General features: G+C 39.2%; 1 protein-coding gene across 2 annotated transcripts in view; it reads right to left on the bottom strand.

The window, feature by feature from the left end:
* The window catches only part of sema3h (sema domain, immunoglobulin domain (Ig), short basic domain, secreted, (semaphorin) 3H), a 90192-nt gene that overhangs the window by 12662 nt on the left and 50315 nt on the right, over positions 1-27215 (bottom strand). For both annotated transcript variants that reach the window (XM_023288761.3, XM_023288762.3), the window contains exons 9-13: positions 7167-7236; positions 1218-1362; positions 893-982; positions 592-721; positions 420-508 (exon numbers count right to left, since the gene is read on the bottom strand). In XM_023288761.3, coding sequence (XP_023144529.1) covers positions 420-508; positions 592-721; positions 893-982; positions 1218-1362; positions 7167-7236 — 524 coding nt within the window. The remainder of the gene's footprint in view (positions 1-419; positions 509-591; positions 722-892; positions 983-1217; positions 1363-7166; positions 7237-27215) is intronic.

Genomic DNA, 27215 nt, shown 5'->3' with positions numbered 1-27215 from the left:
TACACAGTTCCCAGGAGAATAATGGTACTACAGTAATATAAACACAATAAACAGCATTATTTTATCATGCTGGATTAAACTGTGTTTTTGGTGCATTTCACAGAGCATCTGTGGCATCTGGCAAAAATCACACAACCTCCAACTCATTGCTCACAGTTTCCAGTGTCAGCTATTCATATTGCAGTGTTTAAGTCAATGGGTTCCATTCATTTCCATGTGGTCTGAGCAGATATGGAATTCATCACATTACGTCTGCATTCATTCTTCTCGTGCAGGATGATATGAAAAGCCTGTGCAGTTTGCACAGTTAGATCTAGTTTGGAGAGCTGACTGTTGAATTTTTAAAACTGCAAGAATCCATGGAAGAAATGCATTAAAAAAATCAGTAAAACAACAAGTCGATTTGCAGTTTCTTGTACCTGAAAGACCTGAAGCTGCTCCAGAGTGACCTCCAGACTCTGACCATGTTCTCTGGGCAGATGGATGGCTTTGAGCACGAGTCCCGAGTCTGAAAAAGCACAAATTATTTTTAAAAGTTTGATCAAATTCGCCACACACGTTTAAAGAAGGTCCACACGGTACACAATTTACCTGTGCCTATGAACAGGACGTCATAGGTGCCATCCACAGCCTCCACCCTGTCCACCAGCAGTTTGCTGAACTTGTAGTGAACTCCCACTCTGACCAGGAGGGGGCGCTCTCCCAGCGGCAGCACATTCTCCTGAATTAAAAATGAGTGTTTGCTCAGCCAGTCGTGTTGTTAATCATTTATACACCCTAATTTAATTTTTTAATCTCACTTAGGATTTTGGCAAAAAATGGAGAAAAAAAAATACTCGACAGCTAATTAAACTAAATTGCTGTAATTTTTACAGTGAAATATGAGCTGAACCTGCAGAAGTGGGTGAGTCCTGCTGAAGAAAATGACGTCGTCGGGATATTCTCTGGTCGAGCTGTAGCTTCCATATGTGCTGCTGGGACACTGAGAGAGAAACAAAGATACAGAAAGGGAAAATGTGGTGAAATTTAACGTTCCCGAATGAAAATAACGCAGATTTCTCCCAATTTCACTGACTTCTGCATTACTATTTTGAGGTTTAAGTGATTTATTTGCATTTGTATGACTGCAGATGGACACATCATTTTTTTATGGGATATTTACCGATTTAGAACATAAAAATTTTGCCTTAAGGAGATAATTGGTAATAATAACTTACAGTTCCTGGTCGTGGATATGGCACCTTCCCTGTGAACTCTGCCCATTTATACTGAGGCCCCTCTTTGTGCAGGAAGTTCCCTTTGAAAGCTCGAACAACATCCTCCATTCGATAAACGCACACGGCTGAACCATTCAGGATATCACTGAGGATAAACAGAAAACAAGGACAGCTTTGTCAGATCAATCTTTCCATCCGTTATTCCTCCGCTGTGCAAAACATAAGCTGAGCACACCTTCATTGCCCTTAATGAGTGGCAGTGGTCTTTGAGCAGTAAATTAAATAAGAAAATGTCATATATGAAGAGCTGTGACTCATTGTGGCTTTTCAGCTTGAATGCATCAATTCACCAAATGAGCTCCAACCCCAAGTTGGATGAATGAATGCGCTTCTTCCAGTCACAGCTTTTGGGTTTTTATATGAACTTATTCTGACATTCAGTCAGTTCAAGTTATTCTTTGCATCACTTCTTCCACCCACCAGAGGTCTCTTGCTGGCCACACCCACCTCACCTGCCCAGCTCCACAACCAACCCTTGTCCAAACCACTTTCCTGATTAGTCCAGCAGTTTAGACGCTTCCAGGTTTCCACCACTCATTTGCCAGTTTTTCTGCGTTGTGCTTTCCAGCAACTTTTGGGTTCCCTGGTTTGTTGTACTGTGTGTCTCTACCTCGGACTCTGCTTCTGCCTGAAGGGGTGCACTACAAAATGACATTAATGGGTTAGTGGAGTATGTTGAGCCTAAAGCTGGACTCTTCATTGTCATGAAGGTGGCTCTCTTTTAACCTGGTTAGATCACCATGGTAACAGATGTTGTCGAGCTAAGCTACACCAGAGGGAGTTCTGTTTCGACTCTTTTACTAGACTCTCAGCTTAGAGAACGCATTTTATCTGCAAACCTGCTGATCTGTACATTAGTGATACCACTGAATGAAGTCGGGCAAGCAAACTGTATGCATCACGTTGCCATAGGAACTTACATGCATTCAGCTGGTGGTGTAAAAAAAAGCGTAAAACATTTAGACTGCTGATACTGCAGCTAATAAAGCTAAAAATTAGAAATAGATCACTCTGTTGGTATTTATCATAGAGAATATTAAATAAATAACATTAATTTCACTTTGATTTGGTCAAAACCTATAGTGATTTCCATGTATTCCTCATTATGGTATAGTTTAAGACCTAAATGCACTTTTGGAATATCATGTTTAAATGTATGATGGTTAAAACTGTTAGAATTAAGCAGCTGCATTAAGAGTGCACTGAGTGGTAAAATTAACATATAAACTTTTATGATGACCAGTTTTCTACCAAAGTTCCTTGCTTAAATCTTTTGCATTAACAGTGCCTTTTAGCAGAATACATTTGTTTATATTCTTCATAGCTTTCCATTAGAAAACCTGCTTCTCTTGACTGAAGGTTGTGTGGAAGTAAAGTCAATTGGTGCACCAAATGCCCCTTTTAATGTAAATTTGTACAGAGTCTCATGAAGAAAACCTGGTGATTAAAGTTAAAAATCACTGTCAGGATACCAGTTTTCTGTGTTTGGGGTTTTGGTTTTCTCCAGCCTCTAACGCAAAGAAAGCTTGGCCATCTTAAGCTTGCTTCACAGTAAACCCCTCAGCTTTAAGTTCTGTATTTTGCAACCTGCCTCCAGCATCGTGCATTTGAGTCTTCTCTGAACTGAACTGCGACACAGTTCCCACCACAACATCCCGTCCTATCCACTGCAGTTAACATAATGAGTTGTGGAGGATGTTTAGCACAGCATGTCTAATTTAAAGATTGCAGCAATTTGTGCAACCAGATAGCTGAGTGGTTTGGGAACATACATGCCACATGGGCACAAATGCCTTAAATCACTGAGTCCTCGGTTTGATTCCTGGCTTTCTCCTGCTCTGTTTCTCCACATTTCCTGTCACTGCTTAGCAGGGGTGAAAAATACCAAAAAATAACCTTAAAAAACAAGAAGGCCCATGTTATTACGAGTTTGGGTGGCTTCCTCCAGTTTATATGGGTGACGCATATGTTTAGGCGGATGTTCTAGTTCAGGGAGGGAGGCCGTGAAAGTTCAGAGGTCCCAGAGGGGAAGTCAGATGGGTGGTTGACGTCAAATCATTTAGAACATTAAAACAAGCAACCAAACTGAGAAAACCTTAGCATTCATGACAGCCCAGGAGTTGCATTTCCAAGATATCAAGAGTTGTAATGTAAGAAACTGTCAATAAATCACCAGAGAAAGTTCCACAAAACAAGTCGGTTACATTCGATGGTAAAAATAAACACCAATACAATTGATTCTGCTTTTTAAAAGGAACTAGGAAGGTTCTGTAAAAATATGTTTATATTCATTTTCTCTTTTGTAAAGTATAAAATATGTTCAGAATCATCTAAGACGTACAAAGACACCAGCTAGTTTCAGGTATATGATTAAAAATCCCACTAACTGAAATGACCACCATCAAAACTTTGTGTATTTACAGTCCATCATGCAGATATTGGCATTTACTGTTGAAAAATGTATAACCTTCACATGACGCAAAACTGGAAGAAATGTGACTGAACATGCTCCATTCTGTCTCAAACAGTTTCCAGATTGCAGAATTACTTGTTGTTTTATAGAATCTGGTGGGTGCAAATGGTTCATTTCGACAGATTTTATTAAGAAACTTGAGGAAAACAACGATTTTGAGGAAATATGTCAATTTTAAAATTATATTTGGTAAAGTTTTCCAAAGAAATGGAAAATTTCAGTTGTTGAAAATCCAGTGATTCCTTCTGTGTTTAAGACAAAATTGGTGTCATTTTTTCTTCCACCTGACGCTTCATTTTTCAGCCTCATTAAGAGAAAGTTTATGACCAGAAATCACAGGACCAGATGCCCTTCTTACATGTGAGGAAGACTGGATCACATATCACCAGTATTGGCCTCTCGCCACTGCCTTTTTGTCCATTTCAAGATTAATTTTTTAAGATTTTATTGTTGGTTTTTAAGGTTTTAAATGGGTTGGCATCCCCACATTAAGCAGAACTCATTGGACTACTGAGGCTGACCAATCAGATGTTCTTAGATATTACGAGATAAAAAGAGTGACTTTTCAGTAGCTGCACCTAATGTGAGGAACAGTTTGACTTTTTTATGTAAAAACTGTCGAGACTTTAGAAACTTTTAAGCTACTGCTGTAGACCCAACTCTTTGGTATTCCATCCAAGTAGAGCTTGACCCTCTGACTTCTTGTTTTTACTGTTTTATTTTTATTTTTTCTCTATTTCATTGTGTTTCTATTCAGATTTGTCTTTTTAGGCTTTGTGTCTATGTCCTATAGGTTGCTATTTATATTTATACAGCACTTTGGTTCAATTTATGTTGTTTTAAAAGTGCTTTACAAATAAAATTGACTTGGATATCTGAACATATCTGCAGATGACTGCCAAAGATGGATCAGACATTAGAAAGACTCTTTTCCAGGTCTATTGCAAGTCATGGGTAGATGTAGATGAGAACTATAGCCAAATGCAGGACACCAAGTCATATTTCTACATCTGTATCTACCCTATTGAAGCATTTATAGTAAATATGTGTATGTGGTCAATGTGACAACGAGGCTCACAGTGGAAGTAAATCAAAAACGAATAAACACTAAGTTCTCCCCAACATCAATGTGCCAACAATCTAATCTAATCTGCTGTTGCATGAGATAAACAGACGATTATGTTAAGAAAATCTAAATTTGAATGGAAAACAAAATAATGAAAGCAAAAAGCAGATGACATATCCGTGGTTTACACGCTCAACTTCATCTGCAGACAAAAACCTGCGTGTGCGTGCAGTCACGACTGTACCGTGGAGACAAGTTTCCATTCAGAAGGAATGACCTTTTTTGCACTCTGCAGTTCTGTGGTTGAGGACCCCACCCTGGGTGATGCTTTGGATTTCTGTCCGTTCCCCGCTGAGATTCCAGACACTTTCCAAAAACCCGAAGAAACAGACCAACTCCCTGCTCCACCGAGCCAAATGCTGTCATACTTGTGCTGCTACTGTGGAGCTCTGGCGTCGGGCTCAGAAACTCTGTTATTCTCAGAACATGTGGTGCTTTTAGTCACTTGGAGAAAATGAGAAAAGGCAGGCATTCTAGTTGGCTTCTCGCTCGCTCATTTTTTTTTTCTCTCTGGATTTTTCCTCACTTTTTCCTCTCACTTTTTGCAGACGGTGAATATTTTTCTGTCTGTATATTGTCTTTATTCACCTGATATCTGGGTCAGTCTTCATGAGAGTCTGCTCCTTTGAATATCAGCATTTCAATGTCTACCTGTCTTTAATGATCTGATTTACTTCACATAATTCATGTTTGTCTGCTGTATGAGGCAGAAAAAAGATCACTCTGTAATAACTGCCTCCTACTAACATGCGAGCAAGTTAAGTATTAATGCATTTTGTTGCTCTTATTTGCCCTCTAGAATATAAGTCAATTCTAATTTTTGCACTGTCTTCCTGCAAGTTCATTTAAGTGTTTGTTTGTGTGTGAAAAGACATAATACGTGAAGTCGTGACCAATGTGTCACACACAGGCGGTGTCACACTCTGACGATGATGATGATATGATGATGGAGCCTCACATGAGCTCCATGTTGTCAGCATGAATGACGATGTTTCATTCATGAGTCGCAGTGACAGAAGTTGCTGCAGGGTGTGTATAAATCTCAGTGTGTGATATCAACATCTGTGTGCAACACATTACAATGTGACATGAAGCATCCACGTCCTGTCACAGACGCTCTACTGACTGACTCTCATCACGTATAAACATAATATAACACGACGCAGAAGCTGAGCTGCTCAGTATGTGAAGATAAAATCAGACTCTACGTTACTGAGTGGTTGTTAGTTCTCTATATTATGATATTATAACATATGATTATTAGATAAAACATAAAAAGATGCTTCTGTACTATGGATAACCTGGAACTGTTGAAAAATACATATATGTAGTATTCATTTTATTGTCCACAATTCTTTCTTCTTAAAGATTTCATCCTTCTGTAATGGATTTTTGAAATATTTGATCAGCAGTGGAAAAAAATGAGGGCTCGAAATACTACAGATATTTTACTAGATATATTTTTAATATCTCCTTGTCTCCTATTATTAGTTACTACACTATTGCACCATCCATTACACTGCATTATTTGTTTCTTAGTGTCTTGTTTCTTAGTGTCTTTGTCTTTTTTGTTTTTCCTACTGTGACTTGCATGTTTGCACCGGGGTCTGAGAGAAACAGCATTTCAGTCCCGTCTGTGTCCTGTACATGTGGCAGAGTTGACAATAAAGTTGACTTTTATCTGCTCTGTGTAAACACAGCCTGCAGTTCAGTTGAAAAGTCCCTAAATTTTCTCCACATGATCGATGGTCAAAGCCGGGTCTCAAATGGCTTCCAGGCTGCACCAGGGAGTGCAGATTTGGGTTTTTTGTTTGTTTTTTTGCAGAATCTGGAGAGAGCAAATTGTTTATTTTTGGTGAATTTTTCAATGAAACTTGTAGAACAAAGCAGTTTTGAAGACATGTCTTGATTTTAAGCTTAAATTTGGTTCATTTTCCAAAGCACATTTCAGTTGTCGAAATTCCGATAATTCCTACTGATTCTACTGGCTCTGATAGATGGTTTGATATTAGCAGTTTTTGTAAACGTTTGGGGCTTAGAGGGTTAAAGTCTATTTAACTTTGTCATTTCACTGTCTATGGAGGCCACAAAAGTCCAGTGTGCCAACTGTACATGAAGTGTCAATTTGAAAACCTCGCAAAAAAAAAAATGTGATTTCATTTCAAAAATAAACCAAGGACAAAACAGTCACGACCATCCTGACATTTTCAATAAACAAAAGCACACAGTTTACAAAGCGCTATTTAAAGTTTTTCTACTCCCATGACTTCTGCTTTACAGAGGCACATACCTTGAAGTGGTAAACAGGCCGTAGATGAGAGGGTTCTTCTTGTCTTTTCCATGAAGGATGAAGATGTCCTCTGGATAGAGAACATAAAGACAACACGAGGAAAGATGGGAGAGATTGGAGATATGACAGAGAGGGGGAAGAAAAAAAGAAGTCAAATATTAATTTACCACAGTAAAAATTACAAGAGTGTCTCAGTTACTGGAGAGGCCTGATTTTAGTGTTATACTGTTTAGTGTTAACTGTACATACAGTAGTGAAAAAGTTTACATACCCTTACAAAGACCATGTATCACATTTTTAGTCTTGAGGTTTCAATGACTCCTAAAACTCTTAATGTTTTGTGATGGAGTCTTTGAAACAAAAATCTGTCATGCATTTTAGTTATTTTGTAAATTATATATAGGTCTTTAGGAAATATGACAAAATCTGATGTAGACAGTCTTAGTGGCATGGCCTCTTAACTTTTTGTGAGATCTGAAGAAGCAAATTGTCGACTTAAACAAGTCAGGAAAGTCACTTGGAGCCATTTCAAAGCAGCTACAGATCCCAACAACAATGCAAACAATTTTTTGTACGTGTAAAGTTCACCATATAGTTGTGTCACTGCCACCACCAGAAAGAAAACACAAACTATTACCTGCTGCTGAGAGACAACTGGTCATGATGGTCAAGAGTCAACCAAGAATCACCAAAATGCAGGTCTGCAAAGAATTAGAAGCTGCTGGAACACAGCTGTCAGTGTCCACAGTGTTTTACATCAACATGAGCTAAGAGGCTCTATGAAGAAGGAAGTTCTTCCTCTAGACGCAGAACCTTAAAGGTCCACTGAAGTTTGCTGTTGATCACTTAGACAAAGAAAAGGCCTTCTGGAGGAAAGTTCTGTGGTCAGATGGAACAAAAGCTGAGAAGAAATATGTTTGGAGATGAGAAGGTGTCAAGCATGGTGGTGGCAGTATTATGCTCTAGGGTTGTTTTGGAAAATGGCATTGCATTCCTGTATGTATATTTCTGACCCAGCATTTTGTAACATTTCCCACAAGACCAATAATAAATCTATTAAGAACCAAAATGCATGATTGTTTTTTGTGACAAAGATGCATGTGTTTTAGTCATTCCATCACAGAAAATTAAGAGTTATAAGAGTCATCGAAAACTTCAGACTGTTTATGTAAACTTTTGTTCAAGACTGCATGTGAGCAATGTCCATGAGTCTGTGCAATTGCCAGTGTGTTTGTGCTCAGTACTTTGTATTCATTATGTCCATGGCTGTGTGTGTCTGAGTGTGTGCATCTATCAGTCTGACTGTGTGACTAATAGTGTCGGGCGTGCTGGCAGCATGGCAGCATGGCTGACTGGCTGACTGGCTGCTTGCAATGAATCTGTAGCCATTAATAACCAGCCGCAGTGGGAGAGCTGAGCAGTGAGTCCGCCGCAGGAGAACAACACCTGCTGTCACACAAGCTAACACCACGCCTCAGTCCTCGCTCTTCATTTCAAACACAGCGGATCGCAGCATTTGATAGGGTTTTCTCACTCGGGCATTGTTCCATCTGTGATCCCTCATGCAGCGCAATCAGGTGGAGTGTGGATTTTTGCTCTTTTCATCTGTCTGTCTTGATAACTCAGTCACCACCAGCAGAAATCTGACTACACTTGGGTGAAATTATGTCATTTTGTAAATGTTGTTCTAGCGTTTGAACTTTGAATTTGAACAAGCTAACCATAGATTGTGGGTCGGAATTAATCACAGTGGAAAAATGTATTTATTGTGAAACAATATGCCCCACAAAGGTTTATTTGAAGGCATCCTGCAGAGTTTCTGTGGCTTTGATGAGCGTACAACTATTAGGATTTAATCATGTAATTCCTCAGCTTCAATGCGGGTTCAACATAATGAAATAGGCTACAACGAATTTTGATAATCTACTGAAACATTATAATTAATATTCAGAGAAAAGTCGCAGATAGATGAAAATATTACTGAACAGATTCTCAGTGGTACAATCAAAATAAATGACAAGTCAGGAGACCAAAAGCCAAAAAAGAAGACAACAGTCTTCCTAAAAACAAACAAAGGTAGGACCTTAGGCCAATCAAAACTGAAAAAAAGTCTCTTTCTAAAAAAACCAGTTCACTTCATTAACTTTCTCTGCTCTCTTTCTTCAAATTTCTTGTCTTTCTTCACTGCCACAATCAAATAAGCATAAAAGTAAAAATGCCTCAGAAAATAATGTTGAATAAAGTGTCCAAGGAATTTATGAACTCAAATTCAACTGACAATCTGACACACATATGATAACTAAGTTGGCTAACAAGAGAGTCCAACAGGATATGGTGAAAGTGTGAAATTCCTGATTAAGTGACAAAAAAGTAGCCCACAAATCCAGTCATTCCTATTAAATTTCACTGCTATAGCATTCACATTCACCAGATCTCAATCCAATTGAAGAACTATGTGAGATTATGGTGTTGGACAGCACTTTTTACTGTAATCATCAAAACAGTAAATCTATTTTTTGGAAGAACAGTGTCCATCTGTACATTAGAGTTCAGAAGCTTGAGGAATCAATACCAAGAAGCACTGAAGCTCTTCTGGCAGCTCAACACCAAACTAAGGCACTTTATGACTGTTTTTCCTTTAATTTGTCAGCTGTCTCTGTAATCACGCTAGGGAACAAGCGATGTATTTTTGTTTTTTGTTTTATTTTTCTAAGGGCCAATATTGATATCAATTCTTGCCGTTCAAGAAAGACTGCTAAGTGATATTTGGAACGGATATACATGTTGTATGTGCTTTTTGTTGGGACTCCGTGAGATGGATGTGTCTGTCAGTTAAAGCAAATTGTTCAAATTATTATGACTCTAGAAAGATGTTACAGTACTACAGGTAGCATTAGCCACAGAAGATGCATGGAAATCTCTCAATGATAGTCTAAGCCTAGTACCACCAACAAAATAAGCTTCACTGACACGAATAAGTGAATTATTGCGGCGTTTTCTTTAGCAACTTTAGCAACATCTAGTACCCAATCTTCAAAACTCAACTCTGGTAATTCACCGGAGCTGCTCCACTCTGCAAATGTGCTCATCTGTCTCTTTGTGTAAACAATCACTTTCAGTGATTGGCTGTTATTTATGACCCATGACCAATAGCGAGAGAGCCTTCTGCATCAGAGCAAAAGTAGTGCATTTAAGTTATTTGGCAGCTATCTGTACATAAAAATACCAATACAGATAATCGGAAAAATACCAAACATCAATATCGATAATTAGCATGGTTGATAATTGATTAATCCCTTACTCACGCTATAAAATTTTAAACATTCTTTGACATATCAGACGCCACTGGTTCATCTCTGGCAAACGGGAATGATTTTTAGAGCTGTTCTACTGTGTATAAAAATATAAAAATATAATGTTTATGACAGTTGTGAATATTTCCAGTGTTGCTCATGGTTGTATAATTCAGTCATCTGCTGTCACAGCTCCGTCTAGACCTCGGTTTTCCCAGTTTATTTAAATCACCACAAATCAAAAGTTTTCTGTTTTGCACTTTTGTCTCGAATAAGAGCCGGAAATGTTTTATCATCCCGTCAAGAACACAGCCCTTTGTTTTTCTGTGCGGCGTGCTGTGATAATCTATAAATACTTGACTTGACTCTGCTCCTTGGGTAAGTTTGGCTTTAAAAGTTTCAGAAACTCTACAAAAAGGAAGAGGTTGATGTTAAGACACAAAGCGTTTGCACGAAAAAAAGGTTAGAAAAGAGTGTTTAAGAAGTCTCCCGTCTTTTCTCTAGCTGAGATGTTGTGGTGATGGAGACGGCGAAGCGTATCGCTGTTCCCACATTCCTGCCGTTCCTGCTACTTCAGGTGGCCTCCGTGGAACCGCAGGAATGCTAATCTCATCTCGTCACGACTACACAAACTCACACTTGCCACACACATTGTACAAACATGCATGCACCCACACACTCATACATATAGACACTCATATAACCAGTGGGACCCTCGGGGCAGAGCACAGAGGACTATGGGTAATCCACTGACTGCAGCGTACACATTGCTCACTCCTTCAATCCCACAATATATCACTCCTTCATTATTAAATTCTCTTCACTGCTTCTTTTCGGCTCCTTATGCCTTTAAAAACAAGAAAAATTACAAGTTCTCTTTTTGTCCTCCATTTCTCCTTTACACATCCCTGTTCCTACCTCTTTACCATCGTTTCCAGCTTGTTTTCAACTCCTTTCATTAATCAAAACCATTATCATCTCTTTATTTTCTTTTTTTGTGTGTCTCGAACTTGTCTTAAAGTTTTTTTTATGGCAGTTGTTCTTTATTGCTCTGGATGATGTATATGCTATACGTTCCACGCTTTTATCCAAAGTTTTTTTAAAGCAAGGGATGAGCTCTAGTCAGAAGAAAGCCATTGGAAGATTTATATCTGCAGATTTTTTTGGTCATGTAAGCAGCCTGGGTGGAACCTATTTGAATTGGCAGACAGTTTCTGTTTTCACCTGGTTGGAACTATATTGTGATCATTTAGGGCAAAGCACTAATACAACCCATTTGTAGGAGCACATAGAATGGGTGTTTGACCTCTGCTTATCCAGAGGTGGACAGAACCATATTTGGCCATGTAAATGGCCAAATGTTGAGGATGTTTGCCTGGATTGCACATGTTTGAGCTGTGGAATGGTAAATAAACCCTTATGTGCACAGGTGAGGATCAAAGAAAAAGGCAAGCAAGCAGCAGACGGTTCAGCCAGACATTTGTGGAATGGATTACAGTAGAAAAAAGGTGCATTTGATTCAAGTGAGGAGTCATGCAGGGTTGAAAAGCAGAAGTGTTTTCAGCTACATTGTTAACTTGCTGTAAATGCTAATGTATAGCAGGTATAATGTCTAGCATGCTAACATGTGCTAATAAACACTAAAACACTAAATACTAAAACATCAAGTGCAGTGGCTTAGTTTTGCAAGTATTTAGTAAAAAAACAAACTACTTGAGAGGTACAAATTTTAAGGCGGCGATGCAAACAGGTAAAGGGGTAAAAAAGGTGAGAACATTGCGTAGACAGAGCAAACCTGTCATAATTACTGTCATAATTACTGGGGTGCTGGGGCATGTTCTTCCAAGGAAAATTTAGAAAGATGTTCGTTCTACATGTTTATTTGTAGTTAGTATATTTGCAGCTGCTGGAAACTAACAGCCGTTGTGGGATAAAATAGTTGTATGTGATCAAAAGCAGAGTGCCTACAAAAATCAAAACAGTTTGTGATTTAAGTTCTCCCTTCGAAGTAGTCTCCTTGTGCAGCAATACAGTGCTCCTAGCGCTTTTGGAATGCTCCCTGGAAATCCTGGACAGGAGACAAGGGTTGGCAAGGGACAAAGAAATCTAAATTTACTGTGTTTAACAGTGTCATGCTTTAAAGCCAGATGAAAAGGAGGCCACATAGCATGTCAAAGTAAAGTCAGCATGTCAGTTTAATATTGAAGAAGTACTGCGTAAACTTAATGCAAACTTTGGTTAATCCCTGTAGTGGGAAAACTCTGTCCCTGCCTCCTGCTTGAAAGTCTTTCTTTCTTCTCAGCATCTCGTTCTGTATTCAGCTCCACATGAAAACATAGTTAAAGTTTGGAAGACACAGCCAGACAAACATTTTTCTTTTCACATACTTTGAAGAAGACGTCTCGGATATTTACAGCCCGGCTTTGCACAAAAATCACTCTTATCGGTCCGGATGACAAGTTTAAAATCTCGCCTGATTTAGCGCCGTTCCGCCTCACTTCTGCACCTTTCATCTCTTTGATTTATTAAACTGTAGTGACTTTAATGTCATTACTCTTTAACAGAGTGAGGGGGGATCAAAAAACATTAGTCGCGCACATTCATCACAAATGCGGAGTTCGTGAAATAGGAAGTCAACCTGTTTCTGTCTGCAAAATGGTCCGAGCAGGTGAGTCCAGTGTTTGATCACTGAGGCAGGAGGGAGCGTTTTTAATCATGTTGCAGTCACAGGAAACTTCTTCTTATCTTCTCAACCACATCTCCTTTCGCTCTCAGACAGCTGGCCACCATCTTGCACTAACAGTAATCCCTTGCTCTGAGACACTTTTCTTTCTTTCTGTCTCTTTATCTTTTCATCAGGTGCTCATCCCTTTCTGCTCTAATCCACCTGGACTTCCCAAGATCCCTCCGGGCGTCTCTTCTTCTTCTTCTCTTTGTTTCTCACTTTCGCTGTTTCCAATTCGTCCCTCCTGCTATCTCTCTCTTTTTTTCTCCTGTCTCCCCATCCATCTGTCTGTCTGGCCTATTTTCTCTGGAGGATGGTTCTTGTGTCTTCTTCTCTAAACAAAACAAGGCTGTTTCCCCCCTGAGGGTAGATAGTCTTGTCTCGCCCGCAGACCTGCAGCGTTAGCCCCTATCTTCCTCCTCCTCCTCCTCCTCCTCTTCCTCCATTTCATTGTCTGGCTGGAGCCCCCCTTGAGGCAAACACCCCTATTCTCCAGTCCAGCATCCACCTCCTGCCTCCTCTTCCTCCTCCTCCCTGTCACCTTTCTGCCCACTCTCCTTGTGTTTATCACCATTTTACATTAATTTACCAATAATAGCCCTGCCTCCATCTTGTCTGGTCCTTTTAACCCCCTCGGCTACTGGCCCTATTCCCTTTGGTGCTCCATATTTTTCTCCGTGACACATTTTACTCCCCCTCCAGCCACAGTGGGTTAACCTCTTGATGTCTCACTCAGTTTCACCATTTACATTCAGATTGAGAGGCCAACTCCTCCAAGGACATTTTCACCAGTGGATTTCACACATTTTTGTGCATTAAATGTGCATTTCTGACCAAAATTGTTCTTCAGCGATCTAATAATTCACACGACAAAGACTATAGCTTTGCAACAATATATAACCAACTTCATCCCCTCGTGAAATCCTTTCCTCCTCCACCTTTCTGTGTCCTTCATCCTTCCCCATTAACCCCATTTCCCGACTTCCCTCCCTCACAATCTCTCTTCAATCAGCCTTCGCACCCTTTTAGATTCACTTCACCTCACTCATCCCCTCCCCTCACATCCTTAGAGGGGAAAGAAAGACTTTTGTCTGGACTGTAGTGTTTCCTAATTCCTGAATATACCCTCTAGTTTCATTATAACATTTATTCTTCTTCTAAAGTAAATGCGATGCTCTTTTGTGTCATTTTCAGGCCGCTAAAGCTCAAAGGGGAAGATGTGTGATAGTGGATAGAAAATATGTCTGTTTCTGTGCTAAACTGCCTTTAAATGCCTTATTTTTGTTTCAGTTTCCTTCTTTTGGTCACAGCTCATCTCATCCTCATCATCTTAGTCAATTTTTTATTTTCCCAACCTTGAAGCCAAATTTATTTTCAATTCTCTTCTTGAGAAGCTATTCCTTTCTCCTTCACCTTCAGTTTCACAGCATTAGAGCAGCAACACTTCCATAACAGCTTTTACCCTCCTCCTTCTTATCTCCTTCCCTCTGCCTCTATTTTCTCCTCCATCCCCTCCTTCTCCTGTCTGGTCAACACCTCCTGGTACAACCTCTTCCTTCTTCGTCCTACTTCATCTTTCCACCCTCCACACATCTTCTGGCCGGCATCCCTCCTCCTTCTATCTTTCTCCTGATAAACTGGGCTTCCATTCAAGTATTTTTCACACAAGCAGTGATGGATTAGCGAGACTCAATGGCGGAGTCAAAACATGATTAATTTTCTCCGGTATCACAAAACGTGTTTTCATACCCACTTTGAACAAAGTGTGTTTGTTGATGAGGTAATTAAGCAGTAAATAATGGAAAATGCATTTGTCAGATTACTTTGACAGGGCTGGGAGTCCTGGTGGTTTGGCAATATGTCTGACTGCTCCTTCCTCAGTGAATATATGCAGCGAAACTCCCTTTTCTTCTTTAGTTTGACCTGTCTGGGTTCTCTTATTCAAGCATCCAATAAAGGCACCATCAAAGATTATATGACTGACCCAATGAAGGTTCAGTTTTGGAGTTACATAAGTTCAAAAACTAAATTTGGATGAAAAAATTTCACCTGTAAAAAACGTCATTCTTCCAGGAATGTCACACCTGCTGTTTCTGGTATTTAGCTCCCATCCATCATGGATGCAGGGTCAATAGTTGGACCATCAGAGCATCACTTTTGGTGTTTTTCGTTGATTAATTCAGCCTTTACATGTATTCTGCCATAGGAAATAACTAAATGTCTTCCATTTAGAAAAAAATACATTATTTTCCAAAGTGTCAGGCATCTTTAAAGCCGAAAATGAGGTCAGTTTAAGAAAGATACCTGCACTAGCATAGGGGAAATGGCTCTCTTATAGCAAATAGTGGCAGATTGGGCTTAATTTTTGACAGATATGTTTTTGTCTATGTCTAAAAATGTGGTGTTTTGTTTATTGGATTTCTACAGTTATATCTGCATCTTTATTTCCACGAGTTTACACCTATACTTGCTACCAAACTAAATGACAACCAGACAGCATCTTCCTCACCTGGAGTTTCTCTGTCTCTGTCTCAGAATCAGAAAAAGAATCAGAAAGGTTTAAATGCTAAGAGGGTTTTCACATACAAGGAAACTGACTCGATGTTTTAGCGCAGGGGTATTAAACATATGGCCCGTGGGCCAAAGCCAGCCTGCCAGATGGTCCAATCCAATCCGCAGGATGACTTTGCAAAGTGTAAAAAAGATGCCAAGTTTCAGGAGCAAATTAAGCAGTGAGTAAGCCTACTTAATGTAAAATGCTGCTTCAGACACTTTTGCACCCTGGAGAACATAGTTCTATGAAAATGAATCTTTACTGTGGAAATATTTAAAGACATTGAACATTGTGCAATATCATGTCAGTCAGCAGCAGCAGAATTTGGTTTGGTGGAACTCTGTTGTTGATGCACTGCCACAACTTTTATGTACTTTCACTCTTCAGATCAAATTGGGCTACATGTGGCCCCTGAACTAAAATGAGTTTGACACCATTGTTTTAGTGCATAACAGTAAACACTAGCATATAGATTAAAGAAAGTGTTACCAGTCAGCAGGCTGGAAGTTTTGCAAGACAAATAAGAAGCAGTGTTACTTGTCAAACTGGAGTGTAAAAAAGGGATTATGAGTCACAAAAAGTAATAGAAATGCTTCCAGTGTGCAGGAATGTGCAAATGAATCACCTGAGTATGTGCAAGGTTACATACTATGTAATGTAAACAACTTAAGATGTGCAAACGGATAATAATAATGTTATTTTAAAGCTGTATGGTGGTATAATGTAATGAAATGCAACCCTCATTCTTCCAGTACTTTTGTATCATCCACAAACTGTGATGTTCTATCTTTCCTGTTTTGTGGAATATGTATGGGCGCTGTGTTGCGTCTAGAACACTGAATCTTACACGCACACAGGCAAAAATAGATGACGCAAACAGCTGAAAATACCTCAACGTCGCTGGTGTCAGGACGCTGAGTCGGGCCACAGAGGGTTGTCTGTCTCTGGCTCTGAAACCTCATAGCATGACTCTCCTCCACAACAACAACAACAACCACAACAGCAGCTGTAAACAGCAGAGAATCCCTCCCTGTGAGACGGACTCCGAAACTTTTCACCAGAGAGAGATCTGACTAGTTTCAACTTCCACTTGACTATGTGGCTTTGGAAAAATTTTGGTTCACTGAGGCTTTTTCACTCCAGTGGCAATAACAACAAGAGTCAAAAACATTAACAGCAACACTCGTGAATGTGAACAAAGCTTCTACAGCTCCAGACACAAACACAACTGAAAAAGAAACTCAGAGGCAATCCTGGCTTGTGAGGCGGTCAAAAACCAGATGCTTTTTTCAACACAAAGCCAACTGGAAGGGTGTTCAAAAATGTCATAAAATATCTGAGTCACCAACTACAAAAATATGCTAAAATATACAAGGGTAAATAAACAAATCTTTAAACAACATTGTGGCATTAAATAACACTGTTGAGAACTGCTGTGTAAAGAAACATACAAGCTGTGTTTGATCTGATGCCTCTGTTGCTAGGAAATTACTTCTTTGACAAACTTACAGTTAAGGTTTGCTGAAATTTAGTCACAAATTACTTGTTTTAACCGATCCAATAAATCCTCCTTAAATTAGTCAGGCTACATTGCTACAATAAAGTAGTCAAGGTGGTCAGATTTATTAAAATCACTAGGATTCACTGTCAGTTGTTCTTTCTGATGTCCTGTTTGGGTCTCATCCATCTGTCCCAACCACCTCCTTACACTGATTTAGTCACTCTTTAATAATGTCTCCTTATGTCCTCATTTGCTTCTGTCAAATTATTACAGTCACTACAGTAGGGATCGAACCGATTATCAGTCTGGCCGATTATTGGCCCATATTCTGCAATTCCCCCAATTATCTGTATAATTATTTTTATGAAAAGATTACTGATAAAACAAATAAATGTTCTACTTCGGTTCTGATGAAGCCAGCTATCTGTAGTCACTCTGTAGTGTCAGCAATGTCCCACCCACAGCTCTATCTCTTTGGCTGTTACATGTCACAATAGCTGTCAATCAACACTAAAAGCTACTATTTACAGACAGGGACCCATGACCTTGGAGTATTATCTGGAGCACCACAACATCTTCCTAAAGTCAGATTAACTTTAACAATCTGCTCTAACTTACAGACACATCTATACAGCAGAAATACAAGCTACAAAAACTGAACAAAAACCATACGCTATTGCCACAAATTAGGAAATTAGCTACTTTCACAGTGGCTAAGGCTAAACTAACTGCTTGTGGCTAAATTACGAGGCAGTCATAGATTACCCCGAAACGGTGTCTACATTGACCGTTATAGATAAGACGGTTCTTGGTAAAGTGGTGCCAAAAACATTGCCTTTCTTTGGCATCTGCTGTATTATTTGTGCAGCTTTAGATGGATCTGTCTTACATGATATCAGATCCTTTATATCTCTAAAAGAAAAAAAAAGAGCAACAGTGTCACAGCAGAAAGGAGCCGAACACAAACACCACTCCTATCTGTGGACCTTTTTTTTTTTTTCAACAAACACAGCTTTGTATCTGGTGTTTTACATGAACAGTGCTGATTGATTTCTTCTCCTGTAACTCAACACCCGCAAAACATTCTGCAAATTTTAATGAGAGCTTCTTCACATAGACACCCACACACAGCCAGGTGGCATTATGCTGCTATGAGGGGCCCACACACTGTCAGGGATTTATGGCATTTGTAGTGTTTCTGTGCAGTGGAGCATGGCGTAAACACACCACTGAAAGCATTCTTAACCTGATGGGTTAATCTACTGTGTACGGACTTTATGGTTTTGCGTATGTGTTGATGAAGTGCAGTCACAAACAAATTTGTATGCGCCCTTATCAGATATGTAAAACGTGGCCACTGGCATGCTGGGTAGAAATGTTTATGCTTCTCACAAGTCTGAACTGTTTTGTGTACACAGGCAGGCCGAGGCTGGAGTTTGTGTGTTGACAACTGAGAAGCTGTGTGTGTCTGTGTGCGCTTTCAAGTATTTGTTATTGTTGCGTGTGTGTCTGTGTGCGCTGCAGTAAGGCTATATGAAAGAGTGCATGATTTACTGTACATGCTCAGGTGCTGTATATGTTCACATAAATGGGAACTCTGTGTGTGAGTCGCTGCGTTTACTCCAGAAGACGTCTGTTTACAAAACAGCACAGATAAGAAACCAGTTCTGATTCTGCACTTTCCTTCGGTTATGTGCTCTGGCTGCATTTTTACTGATTAATACTGACCAGAACAGGTTCTTGCCTCGTTTTTGTCTATTTTCATGTTTGGTGTTGGTTCTGCATATTTAATAAAATTTGGCATAGGTGCGTTTTTTTGGAGGTGAAATTTACAAATTTCAACTTCAGATCTTATAATGCATCTGTAATACATCATGCACTGGGACATTTTTTTTAAGGTCCTAAGCCTGTGTTTTTTTTTTTCCTTTTTAATGTGACACTGCACTAAAACCAGCTACAAATCAGACTCATTGTTGTTACTCGTTCCTCCTCGTCCTTGATATATTTTAGACTGCGACAATCAAAAAATAATGATTTTCCACTTGGCACGGATTGTATGGAAAATAATATGTTTTATATTATTATTATTATTATTATTATTATTATTATTATTATTATTATTATTATTATTATTATTAATAATAATAATAATAATTTATATATATATACATATACATATATATATATATATATATATATATATATATATATATACATATTCCAGTTAGCACTAATTATATGTAAATTTAATCTTTTTTGTGTTCTTTTTCATTAAAAGAAAGTGACAGTATGTAAGCAAATACATTTAAGGAGTTATATCAAAAAAATGAAAGAATATTTGGTGATCAAGACTGATGTCGGTTAAAAAATCTAACTCTGAAAGTGGAAAGTAATATTAATATTTAAGAATTTTATGGGCGTTTTATCCTTAAGGTCCTAAGTGAGATTTAAAAATATATATATATCGGATACCTCACAAATAATAATAATAATAATAATAATAATAATAATAATAATAATAATAATAATAATAATAATAATAATAATAATTATTATTATTATTATTATTATTATTATTATTATTATTATTATTATTATTATTATTATTATTATTATTATTATTATTATTCAGACTCGGTGCTGTTGGTCATCACTGACATATTCCAGACTAATATAATATATAAAAAAGTATAGCACTTACTATATGGAAAATAATTGTTTTGATGTTTTTTTTTTATCATAAAAAAACATAAAAGAAATACTATGGAAGCAAACTGGCATTTAAAGAGTTATATCATATCCACTAAAAATGAATTACTATTTGGTAGCTATGATCAGGACTGATGTTGGTTAAAACTTCAGTGAAAGTGGAAAATAATCTGGTATTTTTTAGGCAGTTTTTTTTGACAGGATATTTTTTGTCTTTCAGGACCTCGGGGAAACATTTTAAATTGATGGTTAAGTTTTGCAGGTTCCAGTCCCAGCTGGAGTTGATCAGAGCAGTGTGGTCCAGTAGAAGTGAGCTGGGCCTGTAATCTAGAGGTCAATGGATAAAAATCTGTCCTCTGACAATAGTTTCAGCAGCTGGTTTGCCTTAAAGACACTTCAGTTCCTTACATAGCCAGCCTAGCAATTTAGTGGTTCGATCATCCCCTGCCAAGTGAATGTCTTTCAGCCTCCATCCCCACAATTTGTAATACAATTTTCATAAAAACCTTGTAGTCTCCAGCCAGAGCCTAAGGATCATGGGTATGAGTCCCAGCTGTGAGAGTGGCACAGAGGAGGCTTGATGGGTCCACAATCCAGAGATCACTAGAGCTGCTGAGCATTAGCATTGTTGATTCATTACATCACTGTTTTTGTCGCATGATGCCATATTAACCTCCTGCTTTCTATAAGTTCTCTACATTGCCTCACCTGTGTCTCTTATATTGTAGAAGAATTGTATTTGACAGCAAAGTGGCGCAGTGGAAGCATGCTGGGCCCATAACCCAGAGGTTGATGGACCAAAACCATCCTCTGCTATGTGGAATGATCTGCCAACAGAACAAGAGCAAGTCTAGCTAGTGAACACTCATTTGTTTCAGATGCCATGGTCTGATTTTATTTCACCGATTTCAGCCTCCTTGTCTCCTCAGTCCTCCGTCCCCGTGACCCACAAATCAATCTTGGTATAAGTGTTTCCTTTGCAGTCGCCTATTCTTAAGGACATTGTAGTTATTTAAAGAACAACTCTGGCAATCAATACCCTTTTCTGTCAAATACACATCACTGCTAGTGCCAGTGTTTTCAGAGCATTGCATTACCATGTTTATTTCCTGCTTCCATGCCCCTCCTTACAGTTCCTCACCTGTGTTTCTAAAATTGTGTGATCTGGCAAACCTATAGCAGAGTGGCGCAGCAGAAGCGTGTTGGGCCCAAAACCCAGAGGTTGATGGACTCAAATCGTCCTCTGCTGACAGTGTTCAGGCAAAACAACACTTTGATTATTTGAAAAGGAACTCTATTAATGAACATCTGCGCATTTCAGCTGCCATAGGTACATTTCATTTCACTAATTTCAGCCTCTTCTCATACTGAAATACTTACTTGAAAATACTTGAAATCAATGTTGGTGCGCTCAATTCCTCAAACTCATCTCTTGGTGGAAGAGCTACGAGCGAGGATGCACAGGTGTACCCGAGATTACATTTTTTCCACACCCGTGACATAAAAAGAGGCGTAACAAACAGCTGGAATGCAGCATTGACAAATGTATTAGGTACTAGTGTAGCTCCAAAGACCGAAGACTTAAAGAGTATTTCAGAATCAGATCAGAAAGGATTTATTGCCAAGTAGGATTTCACACACAAGGAATCTGACTTAGTGTTTTAGTGCAAATACCGTAAACAGTAACACAAAGATTAAAAATAAGAAGCAGTGTTATAAGCCAACACTAAGTAGCAGTAAGTGTATAAAGGGTTTATAAAACACAAAAAGTAATCGAAACATTTCCAGTAATTATATTGTTTGTAAAAATAATTTACCCAAACTCTAAATATTAGATACTGAATTTCTGATTTTCAAGAGATTCAAGAGATTCAAGATTCAAGAGGTTCATTTGTCACAAACAGTTAAATTATACATAGTATAATTATATAGTGAAATGCATTGTGCACCTGTTCCAAAACCCCCTGGGGACAAAAAAGGATTTCTGAATCTGAATATATACTGTAAGCTATCATGGACGCTGTTGTGTTTGTATGACAGAGATCATAAAACACAGTGGGAGGCTGTGAAAAAACATTAAATCTGGACATGTCTCTCATTTGTAATGCAGTCTCAGGATTGTGGCTGTGAGTGACAGAGTGCTGGATCAAATCCATCCTTTGCTAGAACTGTTTTTAAGGACATTTTAATTATCTAGAGACTGTAGCAACTGTAGCCATTAACACCCATGTCTTTCACACACACTTGGTGCTTCAGTCTCATGCTGTCAATGTCATTAGTGCTTTACATTACCATACTGACTCCCTGTTTTAATGCTCCTCACTATATTGCCTCATTTGTCTCTAAAATATTGTGCAGCAGGGTTTCTGGCCAGCAGAGTGGCGCAGCATAAGCGTGCTGGGCCCATAACCCAGAGGTCGATGGATCGAAACCATTCTCTGCTAACGGCTTTTTTCTTGGCAGTGGTTCCATCGATAGAAGTTGTTTTGGCAACCTGTGTTGGTTAAAGCCAATGCTTGTGTAGCTCACATTGTTTCCTTGTAGTGAAATTCTTTGTAGGTTAACTAAGCTAGTGTATAGGGGCTTTCGACCAAAGAGCACCAGGTGCTAGGTTGGTTCAAAGTTGAGAGCCAGTGCTTTTTTGGTTCAAATCTCGTGCCGCCCCAGAACGGGTTTGTGTTTCCATTCAGAAGGAGCAAAGTTGGAGCTGTGTCATTGCGCCACCACTAAACGTGTGTACGTACTGCGTACGTAGCCGTCCAACAGCGTTCACGCCGTACGGAAACCCACACAACAACAATGGAGGACTTCATTGGAGTGGTGTACATGGCTTTGCTTGTGTGTCTCGCCATCGCTGAACAGCAAAACCTTCTGTTAGGGGTTACCCATCGGCGTCGCCGTTCCAATGCCCGGCGATCACGTTTGAGAAGAAAGGTAATTATCAAAGACGTTTGGATACTTAACAGTAAACGTGCTAGTGTTAGCTTAGCTACTTAGCTTCGACTACGCCTGCATTGATTACTTAGCGGTTAAACACGCGCAATAAGTTGATGATCATATCTATGTTTATTTTTTTAGATGTTTTTAGATGTCACCCCGCCCTCTGCCCGTGACGTGCTCGGCTCTCAACTCTGGCCACCTCTGGCCCAGCAACGAGTTGGTGCCCGAAACGGCCCCAGTTTTTGGAGCCCGGAGCCGCAGCTCCGGTGGTCGAAACACAAAAAATCGGCGCCAAGTCGGGCGCCGGCTCCAACTCCGAACGGGCTCCACCCCGGTCGAAAAGAGGGTAGTGGTCTAATGGATAAGGCACTGGCATCCAAGCCAGGGATTGTGGGTTTGAGTCCCATCTGTGGTGTTTCACTGTTGTTAAAGTGCAACCTAGAGGTTCAAAATCATCCTCTGCACGGTTACTTTAAATGGACCTTCTGCCAAGATGAAAATATTCACAAACTCAGCTCACAGTGTAGACAGGGGGAAAAGGTTTTGACTTGTGACATTAAGATCGTTCACTGTTATCTTCTTTGATTACAAGAGGCAAATTTTTTGCAAAGACAGATGTGGCCAAAGTCGTCCTAACCTTCCTAACAGTACTTTTTTACATGTTTCACATAAATGTAAACACAATGTTGTGGAACAGACACATCAGAATCAGCTCACATATAATGATTTCCCCCATCCAGACTGTGATGTTGTTCAGAGCCCACCAGATTCTAAAACCTTTTGTCAGGCATCTGACTGGGCCACATGGCATGTTTGCTTGGCCTACTCTTGTTAGCGCTTCAATTATGTTTTAGGAGTAAGATAACTTGTAGACCACAAAATTCATCCAAGCTCTCATGGCCTGCCCTAGTTAGGGATTGCAGGAATCATTGAACTGATGGTTTGAAACCGTCCTCTGCTAGGAGTGTTGTCCAGACGATGGAACACTTTTATTTTTTTACCCTTACATAATGTTCATATTTGACCTATTTTGACATTTGACAGCAGTAAATATACGCTAAATGTCATTCTTTTAGCCTAAAATCTGATGATTTTTTCTAAAGTGACCCAAAATACACAAAAATGAAAATAAAAATGTCATACTTTTGCATAAGTTCCACACATGTAAAGTTTCCTGCCATTGCTTTGAATGCAGAGATAAGCATTTCATTATTTTATGTTTTTTGTTCTCAGGGGTAATGTTGAATTTCTTATAATATAGCACCAAGGACAGCATTTAATGGTTGGAGTGGTTAAACATGGCTATATTTTAAATTCTAACAGTTCCAAAATGTTCATGCCATTTTCAAATTCAATAACAATATACTTAAATCATGATGGCTTTTTTGTTTTTATGCAAAACAGGACAAGATACTGTGTAATAGTAGATGTTTTTCTCCAAAAAAAGTGCTGTTAAACTTAAAAAATACACTCTCCCTGCTCTCTGAAACATTTATTAAGAATTAATCACACATTTATTACTGTAACATAGGGCTATTTAAAATGCCTAAATAGCCCTATGTTACAGATCTACATCTAGATCTAGATCTGCAGTTTAAAATTTGGTATAGACACTTACTATGAGGGAATTCTTGGTCTCACTGTGAAGGCATGAAATATGAACAGTATGTAAGGGTTAAAGAGCTACTCTATCAGTGAACACCCATGGTTTTCACACTCCATGCCTCCAATTTGGAACACAGGCTTCATCATAGATTAATAGTCTTTGTAAAGTCTTGCATCTTTGAGTGACAACAGGCTGGTGCAGAAGACCACTGACAGGCCTATAACCTAAAGGTCAATGGATGAAAACCATCCTCTGTCTGTTCTTCAGGACAATTCATTGATTTAAAGAGCAACTCTGGCAATGCACACCTCTGTCTAAGTCTGAGCAGCACAGAGGAAGGTTGATGGGTCTTTAACCCAGAGGTCAGTCAAACTGCTGGGCGTTAACATTGCTGCTTCATTACATCACTGCTTTTATCTCATGGTGCCATCAGAGCTTTTCATCACCACATTAACTCCCTGCTGCTCACACCTCTCTCTCTAAACTGTCTCAAATGTGTCTCTACAATTGTGTGACAAGCTCTTAAGAGCATTTCAGCTCCTGCAAACACTCTGGAACAGTTATATAAAATTGGAGGAGTGATATGAACCTCCCCAAACTGTAAATTATAGTGAATTTTTCATGTCAGCATCGATACCAGGGTAGGGATGAAAAAGAAGTCAAAATTTTCCCATGACCACAACCATGCATGGTATCCATGGGCTGTGCGTAGTGGCGTGTCAACACACTGATCAGTGGCACAATTCAAACCACACAGGCTAAGCAAATTTGCTCCATTGCATGATTTGTCTCACATCCTAAATATTTTCACTGCCTTGTGCTACGATGTTTACTACTTGTTTGTGTAGATTGTTAGTCATTCAGATCATGGTAGTCCAAAAGTCTTCAGTAGAGGACAACTGGACTTCTCTGTTCAGTCCTTGAAATTTTCCTATCCAAGACGCATCCTCAATAAGTCTCCAAGAACATCCACAGTTCTGAGGAAGCTTCTTGGGTGACAGGTGAAGTGTTTTCAAGAAGCAAAATAAGAAGTCCAGTCTTCAGCTTGGTGTCCATGTCCCAATGTACACTGTTTTGACTGTGTCTCTGTTCAGACATTATTGAAGTCTCGGTGGTCTAATGGATAAGGCACTGGCCTCCTAAGCCAGGGATTGTGGGTTTGAGTCCCATCTGGGGTGTTTTACAACTGAGACAGTTGTAATCTGCACATGAAGAAACATTTTAAAGTATATTTAACTCTTAATGCAAACAAGCAATATGGTTTTGCTACTCTCTTCCTGCCAGGTCATTGCAAAAGTGGGTGTGAGTGCCATATTGGGAGTAAAACTGCTGGGCTCATAACCCAAAGACTATTGTGTCAAAAATCCTCCTTTGCTTGCAATGCTGATTGGTATTTAAAAGATTTTAACTTAATTTTTACAAGACAAAACAACTCTGTCCCTGTTTTATTGGAAATGAAATGGTGTAGTAAAGAACAGCACTGGTAGAGATCTTCTTTTACATGCAACTAAATGTTTTGTTACAGAAAGGGAGGGGAATAGACAAAATAAATACTGTATATTTGAATACTGTGGCTGCATCTGCATCTTCCAAGCCACCCAAAATGTAAAGTTTAAGTACACAAATGTTCGGGTTCAATCCAAAGCAAATAAAGATCATCATTTGTATAAGTGATCCTGCTTTGATAATCTGCAACAACACTGATGTAAACAAAGCAACGCGCTGAGGCAACCATCTCTGGAGCCATCTTGATAAGAATCACTGAACTCACAACAGTAGACTGTGTGTGTTGTGGGGAGAATCTAAAAGATTTTGCTCCATTTGTTTGGAGGGAATAGTGTCTGATTTCTGCTTTGTGGCATAAAGAAAGATAGCAGATCTGCGAGCAAATGTAAATCAGTAGTATGTGACATTTTTTCTGTGTCAGTTTTACATCCTTCTCAGTGCATACACATATTGTGTATTTGCACAGTTGTGTACATCTTCTCACTTCTTTTGACAAACTCAACCTCTTCGAAGAACTACGTGGGCATATGGCGAGTGATTTACATCTCCTTCACTCTGCTGCAGCTTTGTTCTACTTGTTTATTAAGTGAAAAATTTCTGTTGTAAAATGTACAAGGAAAACTCTTGCATTTTGTATATTGGAGCGTGTTACAGATCATGGGATGATAACCATAACCTGGTGAATCATGAGAAGTCATGTAACTCTCCGCGGTCAATAACTGAAGACACCCAACTTGGTGTGTAGGGTGTTTAAAATGCTATACAGCGCTGAAGGTGGGCGAGTTTCCTTCTTACATTCATCATGACTAATGTGTGTTATGAAAATAATTGCAAAGAGTGCAGCAACACTTCACAGTTAAATGCAGAAAAATCAGAGAGTTGTTCATCCGCAGATACGAGTTCAGACTGACAAACATCCTAATTCAGTCAAAATACACATCAAAGACCCACGACTGCATCGACCTGTTCCTGAACACACAAACACACACACACACACACACACACACACACACACACTCGGAGGACACGACTGTGAATCCTCGATAATGAATAAACCCAGCGCAAGTGAATGTTGAAGCCAGTTGCCGTGGTAACCAAGGCTGGAAGCATGAAGATGGACCCAAGGTGACCGAGAGGGCTGTTGGTCACCGTGGTAACAGTGGAGCTATACAGACATATGAGCCGAGGTAGTGGCCAAAGCGCTTTTAAGTTTCC

This window comes from Amphiprion ocellaris, chromosome 8 (assembly GCF_022539595.1).
Source record: "Amphiprion ocellaris isolate individual 3 ecotype Okinawa chromosome 8, ASM2253959v1, whole genome shotgun sequence".
In the NCBI taxonomy this organism is placed as follows: Eukaryota; Metazoa; Chordata; class Actinopteri; family Pomacentridae; genus Amphiprion; species Amphiprion ocellaris.
The sequence above is the reverse complement of the archived record's forward strand: the minus strand, read 5'-3'. Positions and strand labels throughout refer to the sequence as shown.